This window comes from Cervus elaphus, chromosome 6 (genome assembly GCF_910594005.1).
Source record: "Cervus elaphus chromosome 6, mCerEla1.1, whole genome shotgun sequence".
Lineage (NCBI taxonomy): Eukaryota > Metazoa > Chordata > Mammalia > Artiodactyla > Cervidae > Cervus > Cervus elaphus.
Genome location: NC_057820.1, coordinates 23,009,373 through 23,021,777, shown reverse-complemented (window position 1 = coordinate 23,021,777; position 12,405 = coordinate 23,009,373). Strand labels below are relative to the sequence as shown.

Below are 12,405 nucleotides of genomic sequence, written 5' to 3'. Positions count from 1 at the left end.
GGGGCTCCTCCCTATTGCCTTCCCACTGAGAGCATCAGGGACCTGGGAAACTCATTTTATTTTATTTATTTATTTATTTTTAATTTATTTTTTTAAATTTTTATTTATTTATTTATTTTTTTTGTCATACATTGATATGAATCAGCCATAGATTTACACGTATTCCCCATCCCGATCCCCCTTCCCACCTCCCTCTCCACCCGATTCCTCTGGGTCTTCCCAGTGCACCAGGCCCGAGCACTTGTCTCATGCATCCCACCTGGGCTGGTGATCTGTTTGGGAAACTCATTTTAATAGTTCATATCTGTGCCCCTCACAGGACCTCCTCCACTGCCTTCCCTGCAGGAAACCATCTATAAAACAGAACGTTTTGGAAGCAATCATAAAATGCAGATTAATAGCCATAGAAGTGTTTTCACCATTTCTGTTTATGTCCTGTGGATGCACATGTTTTTTGCCTGAATTCATACATTCATGTTCCTCTGTTACTAGATGACTTTGGAGGAAGAGAAAGAAGTAGTTCATGATTTTCTCTTTCTTTTAATTTCAGGAACTGAAAGATGACTTGAAGGGTGATCTCTCTGGCCACTTCAAGGATCTCATGGTAGCCCTGGTGACCCCACCGGCTGTGTTCGATGCAAAACAGCTGAAGAAATCCATGAAGGTATGAGCCGTCCTCAGGCCGTTTCTGCCTCGGATTTGATGATCAGGAGTGTCTTTATTCCAGTGCACGCTTGATCACATGCTTTGGTTGCTCAGTCATGCCCGACTCTTTGCGACCCCGTGGACTGTAACCCGCCAGCCTCCTCTGTCCGTGGGCTTCTCCAGGCAAGCATACTGGAGCGGGTTGCCATTCCTTCTCCAGGGATTGAACCTGAGTGTCTTATGTCACCTACATTGTCACGCGGGTTCTTTACCCCTGCAACACCAGGGGAGGTCCACACACTTAAAGTATGGGAGTCAGTATTATGGATGTGGAGATTCTGTGCTCTCCAATTGTTAGAACAACCCTGAAATGGGAAGCAGTTGTGGAACCTTAAGCCCACATGTTCCTAGCCTGAAAGGATATTGTCCAATTTTGTTTTTTGACCTGAGGAGTCAAATTCTCTATTTTGTTGTCGTTGAGAGTTAGTGGCCCCGTCATTAACCCTATTGCCTAGGCCCCAAACCTAGAACTATCCTTGATCCCTCACTTCCTCTCACACTTCAAAGCTACCAATTTTTTTTTTCCGGAGAAGCTCAGCTCTCTTCTTAATTAAGGCTGTTTGACTGATTGAATTAGGCCTGCTTAGAATATCTAAGATGCTCCCCCGTAAGGTCGATCGATAATGGACTGTAACTGCAAAATACCTTCACGGCAACACTAGATTAATGTTTGAATAACTGAGGACTGTAGTCTGGCCAGATTGACACATAAAACTGATCATCACACCCTCTCCTCCCCTGCCCGCCACCCCAATTCATTGCTGTAGCTATACTGGCTTTGTTGCTGCTCTGTGGACATTCTCAGCTTATTCTTTTTTTTTTTTTTTTGGTTGTGCTAAGTCTTAGTTGAGGCATGTGGGATCTAGTTCCCTGACCAGGGATCGAATCTGGGCCCCCTGCATTGGAAGCCCAGAGTCTTAGCCACTGGACTACCAGGGAAGTCTCCTCTCAGCTTATTCCTCTTGAAGTCTTTGTACACGGTGTTCTTTCCATCTGGAACACTATTCTTCCAGATGTTTTCTATTAATTCACTCAGTTTAATTTTCTTAATTGCACCTATTACCATCTAAAATTATCTTTTTGATTTTTTGTTCCATTTCCATATTATTTTTTCCATCTAATGAACAGGGAAACGTTGATCATATCAGGGAACCTCATCCCTCTAGGAACCTCTCTGGTTCTAAAGGAAAGCCCGTGATGAAATAGATGCTTGACATATGAATGAGTTCCGAGAGTGAGTTTGTAAAGTCCAATTCATTCATAAATCCAACAAAGTGAGCCTAGGTACCCAACTAACTACCAGCTATATAGTACTATACTGTAATAGATTTATAATACTGTTCACACAGATAATACATAAAAAACAAACACAAGGAATAAAACAGTTTTAATCTTAGAATATTAATACCTTGAAATGTACAGTAGTGCAGTGTGAAAGTTGGCATACAGGGGCGTGTTTGAGTCTTTGAAAGTTTGCAACTTGAAGGTTTGTGTATAGGGGACTTCCTGTATTTGTTGACGTGAAGGAGGGGAAGGAAGAAGTCTAGTTCCGAGGCAAGACCATCTTCTGCCTTCCCATCAGAAATAGTCAGTTTCTCTTCTGTGGAAGAAGTATAGGTACCCAAGAAGCAGATGGCAAGAGGTACAAGAGTTATATTGGGTGAAACGCTTGCGAAAGATAAGAGACAGCAGGGTAGGTGGGGTGAAACTGCTGACTACAGTACAGGTGTGACCCCTGTGAACAGAGAGAGGGAAGGAAGGAGGCTCAGGCAGGAAGAGCCTCCGTCTACAGCGCTGCTCTGAGGAAGCTGTGGCAGGCCAGTGGGGAGCCCCGAGCAAGGTGTGCCCTTTGGAGGAGTCACATGGGGTGGGATGGTGGCCCAGCTTTGGTTCCCCTTCCATGCTCAGTCATGGCTGAAAGCAGCCTGGAGAGACCATGATGTTGCTGTGAACTCTGTGGCAGATCCAAAGGTTGGAAGCTATCAGCCAGCTCCATTCTTTGCAGCATATTCTCTTGAAATGAAATCTCAGCAGTGTGTTTCTGTGGCTGCTACATGGGGGATGACTTAGCAGGTGAAATGGTGAGAATTAGATTAGCCAACAAGGATTAGAAATTTTCCCTCTATGTAAAAGAAATGCAAAGGATGCCGTCCATAGCTCAGTATCATGGCACCATCATTATCAGACCTTCAGCCTTGAGGTTCCACCATCTTCAGCCTGTAGATTACACTTGTTCTCTAGATGGCTGCTCAACATCCAACCATTATACCTTTATTCCAGGCAACTGAAAAGAGTCAAAGACCAAGAAGTGTTCATCTTTTCTTTTTACAGACTCCCAGAAATTGTGTGTAAGGCATCACATGTATTTCATGGATCAGAATTTAGTTAAATAGATAAACCTAGCTCTAAGGGAAGCTGAGAAATATGGTCTTTATTTGGGTGCATGTGTGGCTAAGTCACTTCATTTGTGTCCACCTCTTCTGTCCATGAGATTCTCTAGGCAAGAATACTGGAGTGGGTTGACATGCCTTCCTCCAGGGGATCTTCCTGACCCAGGGATCAAACTCACATCTCTTGTGTCTCCTGCATTGGCAGGCAGGTTCTTTACCAGTGAGCCATCTGGAAAGCCACTTTATTTGGGTAGTTTTGTGCTAACTTTAAAAATGGGGATTCTATCAATGATGAAAACAGAAATATTGGATCTGCTCAATTTTGCTGTAAACCTAGGACTGCTCTAAAATGAATCAGGAGCTTGGGATTAACATATGCACACTAATGTAGAAAAGATAGATAACCAGCTAGAGCCTACTGTATAGCCCAGGGAGCTTTACTCAATATTCCGTGATAACCTATATAAGAAAAGAATCTGAAAAAGAATGTATATATGTTTACGTATAACTGAATCACTTTGTTGTACACCTGAAACTAACATGACATTGCAATCAACTATACTTCAATAAAGTTTTAAAAAGAAGGAAAACACCCCCCCCCAAAAAAAGTCTATTTTTAAATAATAAAAAATAAGTTGAAAAGGAGATCTACTGGGGACCACTGGGAATCTTTGCCACAGAGGGACACAATTCAGCCTCTTTTCTTATACCACCTTGACCTGCCTTAATCAAGTCCTAGTGTAAATGGCTTCTACAGTGTGACTCAGTGACCTCAATATAAACCAAGACTCAGGAATCACTAGCCTCTAAACCAGCTGGACTCATGGTCTCATACAATATCGAGGCTTTAAAAACCTCCCCAATGAAGAGGATGATGCCTGCTGACCAATGCAGTGCATTGGCACAAGGATGAACTCATTCAGAAGAATTGCAGAGCCCTCTCTAAATACAATGACACATTCGAATGCTCAACTTGCGATCCTGAGTGATGTAAGCTTTCCCTTTATGCTCTTTCCTCCTGGAATTAGTCAATGAATTTTTACACTACAGCAGGATATTTAAAATTTTAATGTCAGTTAACTTTAGATGATTCATGTTATTTTAATACTAAAATATACAGAAAATTTAAAAATTGGTTTAGAGCAAGCGATTGACGAAAAACGATTCTTCTGTGTAAAACAAGATATTGAGACGGAAGTGCATAAAACTGAGTTTTTAACGTGTTCTAAAAATAGTTTTCCATGAGACTTCCCTGGTGATTCTGTGGTTAAAAATCTGTCTTCCGGTGCAAGGGAGATGGGTTCGATCCCTGGTCCAGGGACTAAAATCCCACATGCAGTGAGGCAACTAAGCTGGCATGCCACAACTAGAGATCCTGAATGCCACAACTAAGACCCAATGCAGCCAAATAAATAAATAATTTTTTTAAAAATAGTTTTCCTCAGTGTGGAGATTCCTTAAAAAACTGGAAATAGAACTGCCATATGACCCAGCAATCCCACTTTTGGGCATACACACTGAGGAAACCAGATCTGAAAGAGACACGTGCACCCCAATGTTCATTGCAGCACTGTTTATAATAGCCAGGACATGGAAGCAACCTAGATGCCCATCAGCAGATGAATGGATAAGGAAGCTGTGGTACATATACACCATGGAATATTACTCAGCTGTCAAAAAGAATTCATTTGAATCAGTCCTAATGAGATGGATGAAACTGGAGCCCATTATACAGAGTGAAGTAAGCCAGAAAGATAAAGAACATTACAGCATACTAACACATATATATGGAATTTAGAAAGATGGTAATGATAACCCTATATGCAAAACAGAAAAAGAGACACAGAAATACAGAACAGACTTTTGAACTCTGTGGGAGAATGTGAGGGTGGGATGTTTCAAAAGAACAGCATGTATACTATCTATGGTGAAACAGATCACCAGCCCAGGTGGGATGCATGAGACAAGTGCTCGGGCCTGGTGCACTGGGAAGACCCAGAGGAGTCGGGTGAAGAGGGAGGTGGGAGGGGGGATCGGGATGGGGAATAAGTGTAAATCTATGGCTGATTCATATCAATGTATGACAAAACCCACTGAAATGTTGTGAAGTAATTAGCCTCCAACTAATAAAAAAATTAAAATAAAATAAAATAAAATAAAAAAAAAAAAAATAAAATAAAAATAGTTTTCCTTTTTCTTTCTAGGGCACGGGAACAAATGAAGATGCTCTGATCGAAATTCTAACCACTAGGACAAGCAAGCAGATGCAGGAGATCGGCCATGCCTACTATACAGGTGATCTTATTTTCTGCTCACCTTTACCCCTGTTCACACCTATATAAGCCAATGCTGTTTTCCCCCAGAAACCCACCAAGCTCTTCTTCATGAGTGATTTTGAGAAGGCAAGAGTGTAAACAGGAGGACACATTTAAGATGGGCTAAGGGCTGTGGATTTTCAAAGAACATTTTAATATGATCTGAGCTAGAAGCTGCTACATAGCAATGGCATTAATGCTTTGCATGTACAACATTACACCTCTAGTGGATTTTGCTCTCAGCAATTACTGCTTAATTGAATCAAGCATTTTCATCAATGGAAGAGACTCAAATCATTGTATATTCATATGACATGTTAAAAACACTGGGCTTAGCCTCATGATTTTTGGTGTGGGAAATTGTGTGTGTGTGTGCTCAGTCGTGACTAACTCTTGGTGATCCCATGGACTGTAGCCCGCTAGACTCCTCTGCCCATGGAACTTTTTAGGCAAGAATGCTGGAGTGGGTTGCCATTTCCTACTCCAGGGCACCATCAAGACTGGTGGCGTGAAGAGATGTACTGGGAAAAGTCTGGGAGGGTCCCGAACACAGAGCATACAGGTCTGCAAGGTGCATCCCCCTCCCAGCAGAGTGATGTATCAGTTTAACTGCCAGCCAGGGAGGTTCACTTGGTCGTTGGTGTCTGGGGTTTTCAGTGGGGTTTTATTACACATGCATGGTTTTTGGGTTTTTTTTTAGAAACTAAGCAACAGAACATTTTACATATTTATTTATTTTTGGCTGCACTGGGTCTTCATTGCTGCACGCAGGCTTTCTCTAGTTGCAGCAGTCAGGGGCTACTCTTGGCTGTGCTTCATGGGCTTCTCACTGCAGTGGCTTCTCTTGTTGCAGAGCATGGACTCTAGAGCGTGCAGGCTTCAGTAGTTGTGGCACATGGGCTTAGGTGCCCCATGGCATGTGCAGTCTTCCCAGACTGGGGATCGAACTTGTGCCCCCTGCATTTCATTGCACGTGGATTCTTACCCACTGGACCACCAAGGAAGTCCTACACAGGCGTGATTGACTCCATCACAGCCATGTGACTGAACTCCATCTCTAGTCCCCTCCTCCCCACCAGAGGTCAGGCTGATATCACATGGCTCAAAGCCTTAACCCTTTAGTCAACAAGTTGATCTTTCTAGTAGAACCCAGCACCATCTGGAGTCATCTTGTTAGCAAAAACTCAGCTGTGGTTCAAGGGACCCTCCATGAATAACAATGATATTCTTATTGGGGAAATTCTGAGTGTTTAGAGGTTAGCTGCAAAGAGCAAGGGACAATGACCAGCCCAATTCTTATTAAACAACAGCTCTCTGTCACCCCCTCCAAGTACCTTAAGAGAGCCCTGGTTTCTATGGTTTTGTATCATGGGGGCTTTTGCGGTGGAAGAGAGCAAAGGGAGGGGTATACCTGTCCCCAGGTGGGTGTTAGAGAGGTTACTTTGAGAATTTCTCATTAGAATGTAGATCCCTCAATGATAGGTGACTGTTTTATTGTTAATGTGCTAATCAGATCTAGTCAGAAAACCAGAAACACACTAGGGTCTTTAACAGAGAGAATTTTAATATCAAGAATTGTTTAAGCACCTTCTGGAAAACTGAAAAAGTGGAACAGAAACACAGGGGAGGCTCAGAAGTGTAACCCTCAAGGCCGGGACGAGATTTGGGTTTTTAGAAACTGGCTCAGAGGAGTTGCTGGTACTTTCCGGTGTTGGTACTAGGTTGGCCAGAAGTCTGTTCTGGTTCTTCTGTAATATTTTATGGGAAAACCCAAACAAACTTTTTGGCCAGCCCAATACTTCAGGGGTTCAGAGGAGAGGCCCCAGGAATTGGAGTTCAGATCTCCGTGGAGGGGAAGGGAGCTCCATCTCACCAAGGCTATTACCTCCATGTGATAGCCTTGTAATAGCGTGTGAACAGGCGACCTGTTCTAGGAGCCTGGAGCCAACTGCTGCTCTCGGAATGCATCTCTTCACCGGGTTGACACTGTCCTTCCTTCCTCCTTCTGCCTTCCATCTGATCTCCCTCTGCTCCCCTCATTGGTGGAACCTGAGAGGGAGGTGGGGTGTGGGGGACAAAAGAGAAATCTAATTTGTCGAGTCCCACCCCTAGCTCCACAAATCAAGGTGTAGAGGGGCAAATTTGGGGTAGAATGAAGACCATTGCTCAAAAATAGGCATAGATGGGTACATGGTAGGTGTTTAATGTCTTTGATTCCCTCAGTTCAACAAGATGTACTTGTAAAAAATCACCAGACCCCAGGGCTGTATCCCAAGATGCTATGTTGCTTTTTGGTATCTGTTAGAAGAGTTACCACTCCATGAGATGACTGACCCCAAAATTCTCCCTGAAGTTCAGCATTTATTTATGTACAAACAGCCTTGCAGTGTAATCTCTATGAAGGGGGAATTTTTGTCTCTTTTGCTCTATGTTTTATCTCCAGTGCTCAGAATATTTATTGAATGGATATCCTTAAGATTGAGATAGGGGACCTCAAGAGCCAAGTGAATGGGACTGTTGTTTTGCAAATATGACAAGTGATCCTTGTTCAAGGTTACCAGATGCCCCCGGTATCTGTGTGAGTTAAGATCTCCAAAGTTAGAAAGAATTAAACTACATCTAGCTTCCCTTGGTAAGGAGGGATTCATGATACACAAGAATTGAGAGAAGGAAATAGTAAAAGAATGAAGAGAGCCAGAGCCCGTAGTCTCAATCATGGAGAGCCGAGCTGATACAGGACCCAGAACCTTGCTAGGGACTCAGCCGTCCACTCACTCCCTTTGCGTCACGGAAGGGACGCCCATGGCTCCCCTGCACATCTCCATCCGAGCAACTCTTTCCCCTCCTCTGCCTCTACTGTATTTGAAGAGACCAAGTAACATCTCTTTCCTCACCACATGGTGTGTGTCTCCTTAAGACTTGCGTTTGCTCACGGTTTCTGATTTTGTCTTGGCTTCAGTTTTATGCTTTATTTCTGGGAGTCTTTCCACTTCATTGTTAGTCTTTTTAAAAACTTCTGTACAGCTCACTCTGTAACAGAGAAGATTCAGTGGGCTCAGAAAGGCGCTTTCTTTTCTTTTTTTTTTTCCATTTATTTTTATTAGTTGGAGGCTAATTACTTTACAATATTGTAGTGGTTTTTGTCATACATTGACATGAATCAGCCATGGATTTACATGTATTCCCCATCCCAATCCCCCCTCCCACCTCCCTCTCTACCTGAAAGGCACTTTCTTTTGGGCAGAGTTCTCCTACCAGGTCACCTCCTAGGCTGCTGGCTCCCTCTAGTCAGAGGCCAACCCTGTAGCAGTCAGCTGTAGGAGAGTAATGGCATCGTGTAATGTGAAACAGTGACCTATGTGTTAGAAATCCATCAGACGAACTGTCAACGTGGCCCTCGTAAAGGGACCAGGTGTATGGAGTGGCTTGTACAGTACAATGATACAATAACACTTCAAGGAATAGAGATCTAAATGCTGAACTCTTCCCAGTATTTTAAAGTCAACGGTGCATGAAAGAACACTGAATCAGGAATCAAGAGCTCTAACTTCTGCATTATTAAGACACTGTATTTGTTTATCTGTACCCTCAGTTCAGTTCAGTCACTCAGTCGTGTCTGACTCTTTGCGACCCCATGAACCGCAGCATGCCAGGCCTCCCTGTCCATCACCAACTCCGAGAGTCTACCCAAAGCCATGTCCATCGAGTCAGTGATGCCATCCAATCATCTCATCCTCTGTCGTCCCCTTCTCCTCCTGCTCTCAATCTTTCCTAGCATCAGGGTCTTTTCAAATGAGTCAGCTTTTCGCATCAGGTGGCCAAAGTATTGGAGTTTCAGCTTCAACATCAGTCCTTCCAATGAACACCCAGGACTGATCTCCTTTAGGATGGACTGGTTGAATCTCCTTGCAGTCCAAGGGACTCTCAAGAGTCTTCTCCAGCACCACAGTTCAAAAGCATCAATTCTTCGGTGCTCAGCTTTCTTTATAGTCCAACTCTCACATCCATACATGACCAGTGGAAAAACCGTAGCCTTGACTAGACAAACCTTTGTTGGAAAAGTAATGTCTCTGCTTTTTAATATACTGTCTAGGTTGGTCATAACTTTCCTTCCAAGGAGTGTCTTTTAATTTCATTGCTGCAGTCACCATCTGCAGTGATTTTGGAGTCCAGAAAAATAAAGTCAGCCACTGTTTCCACTGTTTCCCCATCTATTTGCCATGAAGTGATGGGACCGGATGCCATGATCTTAGTTTTCTGAATGTTGAGCTTTAAGCCAACTTTTTCACTCTCCTCTTTCACTTTCATCAAGAGGCTCTTAAGTTCTTCTTCACTTTCTGCCATAAGGTTGGTGTCATCTGCATATCTGAGGTTATTGATATTTCTCCCAGCAATCTTGATTCCAGCTTGTGCTTCCTCCAGCCCAGTGTTTCTCATGATGTACTCTGTATATAAGTTAAATAAGCAGGGTAACAATATACAGCCTTGACATACTCCTTTTCCTGTTTGGAACCAGTCTGTTGTTCCATGTCCAGTTCTAACTGTTGCTTCCTGACCTGCATACAGGTTTCTCAAGAGGCTACTGTGCCCCAAAATGCATAAAGTAGTTTTCAACTTTAATATTTTTAGTGTAATTTCCTACAAAAAATACCTGGAGTAAAAAGGAGGTGTGGGAAATTGCATGAGTCTCATCTAGATAATTCTAATATTATAAAATACTTCTCCAAATTCTAACAAATCAGAGCATCATCCTTAGGCTTTATATTTTTAAATTAAAATTTTTTTTCTAAGATTGAAGGATAGGTGTAACAATAACATATGAGTGTTGGGGAAATGATGCCTACTAAATGTTATTATTACTTAGATAAATAATCTATATTTACAGTGGATTTTGTTTACTTGAATTTCTCTGGAAAATTATAGATTTCATAAAAGAGACTTACTAAAATCATACTGAAAAAATTTCTCTCTTAACACAGTTGTTAAGATTAGATGATCTCAAATCATTTTCTTTTTTTAAATTTGTTTTTGGCTCCACTATGTCCTTGTTGCTACACTCGGGCTTTCTCTAGTTGCAGTGCATGGGCTTCTCATTGTGGTGACTTCACTTGTTGCAGCTCATGGGCTCTAGCGCGTGGGGTCAACTGTTGCAGCACCCCACAATTTAGTTGCCCCTCGGTATGTAGGATCTTTCTGGGCCATGAATCAAACCCACATCCCCTAACCACTGGGCCACCAGGGAAGTCCTCATGTCACTTTCTGTAGTTGTCCTTTACTGATTTAAAAGGACAAGTACTCATATGACTGATCTATAGAGTTCTTGAGAATGAGGCAGGCAAAGTTCAAATAGCCCCATGGTGTCAGCTGCATCCAGGTGTACAAGTGGCTCCAAGAGAAATACTACTCCGTGGATGGAACAGAACAGAGTTTTAAGATGCACTGAACACTGCACATCACAGGTTATGTAAAAAGGGCTACAACTAGTTGGTACTAAAATATGTGAACACACAGTTGGCATTTGTTATGGAAAAACAGTATGTTTTAGGGTAGCTTTCTTACTTTTGAAAGCTATCAGATAATACAACCTAGCTGTATGCATTAAGATTCGAGATAGGTAATACAGCAAAAATAACAGTGACTTTAGTAAGATAAATATTTATTTCTTTCATATATAGAAGTCTGGACATAAGAAATTCTAGGACTGGTATGATAGCTCCTCAGAACTTTCAGGAACCCAGACCCCTTCCTGCTTATTTTTATGCCATCACTCAGAGGTAGTCCTTCACAGACCAAGACAGCTGCCTGAGCTCCAGCAATCAATCTACCAAGCAAGCAGTAGGAAGGAGGAAGGCACGAAGATGGACATGAGCCATCATTAAGGAGATTTCCCAGCAGTGTCCTAAAGGCCTACATTTCATGCCAAGAGGAGAGCTGAGAATGTGGTCTTTAAGCTATGTGTACTCTGTCTTACTTAAGGCCAGGTTTCTATTCCTGTGGAAGAAAGATGTAATAGAAATTGGAAAGCAAACTAATTGCTTGGCCACCCTAGCTTTCTCACTATACATTTCTTAGTGCCATAGTCAGATGAAATGAACCATGATTTGATCCAGGATAGCAGCTTTTTTTTTTTTTTTCTGTGCTTGTGCTACCACCACACCACACACTATAGTAATAGTTATAAGAAGAATTTATCTATTGCAGAAGAGCACTAAAAGATTAAGAAAAGCAGCAGCAAGATTTATTTTATCAGGTACTCATCCCTTGCCAATGTTGACATTTAAGCTTTTCTGTTTTATAATAATATTTTTAGCTTATCAAGGCTTAGTTTCATTCTTATCTGGTTTCAGTGTACAAGAAGAGTCTTGGAGATGAGATTAGTTCTGAAACATCTGGTGATTTCCGGAAAGCTCTGTTGATTTTGGCAAATGTAAGTTTTTATTTTTCATTTTTCAACTCCCCAATAAGATACATGCTCAATAATGATTTTTAGGAAGTTTTCAAACAATGAAACTGAGGCAGTGAGATTGAAATTTTCCTTATGAAATGATTTGTTCATTTTACATTTGCATCACCACCATGCAGCGTAATATTTAACTACCATCATAAAAGTATAACATAATGAGTAGTCAAAAACTCTTGTTTTGGTCAGTATATGGATTAAATGTATTTTTATCAAGGTTTGTGATACATTAGAAAATACTCTGTAAGTTCATCTGGGCTTCCCTGGTGGCTCAGATAGTAAACAATCCGCCTGCAATATGGGAGACCTAGGTTCAATTCCTGAGTCGGGAAGATCCCCTGGAGGAGGGCATGGCAACCCACTCCAGTATTCTTGCCTGGAGAATCCCGTGGACAGAGGAGCCTGGCGGGCTACAGTCCATGGGGCTGTGAAGAGTTGGACACAACTGAGCAACTAAACTCACACACAAGTTCATCTGGAAGAAAAATCATTTATTTCCATTGTAAGTGTCTCCATTTTTAAAAACATGCTGATT

The 12,405-nt window shown here is 42.1% G+C and overlaps 1 protein-coding gene across 1 annotated transcript in view; it reads left to right on the top strand.

Annotated features, from left to right (window-relative positions):
• The window catches only part of ANXA3 (annexin A3), a 69,331-nt gene that overhangs the window by 35,096 nt on the left and 21,830 nt on the right, over nucleotides 1–12,405 (top strand). Inside the window, exons 5-7 of the mRNA XM_043906391.1 lie at nucleotides 551–664; nucleotides 5,300–5,390; nucleotides 11,758–11,837. Coding sequence (XP_043762326.1) covers nucleotides 551–664; nucleotides 5,300–5,390; nucleotides 11,758–11,837 — 285 coding nt within the window. The remainder of the gene's footprint in view (nucleotides 1–550; nucleotides 665–5,299; nucleotides 5,391–11,757; nucleotides 11,838–12,405) is intronic.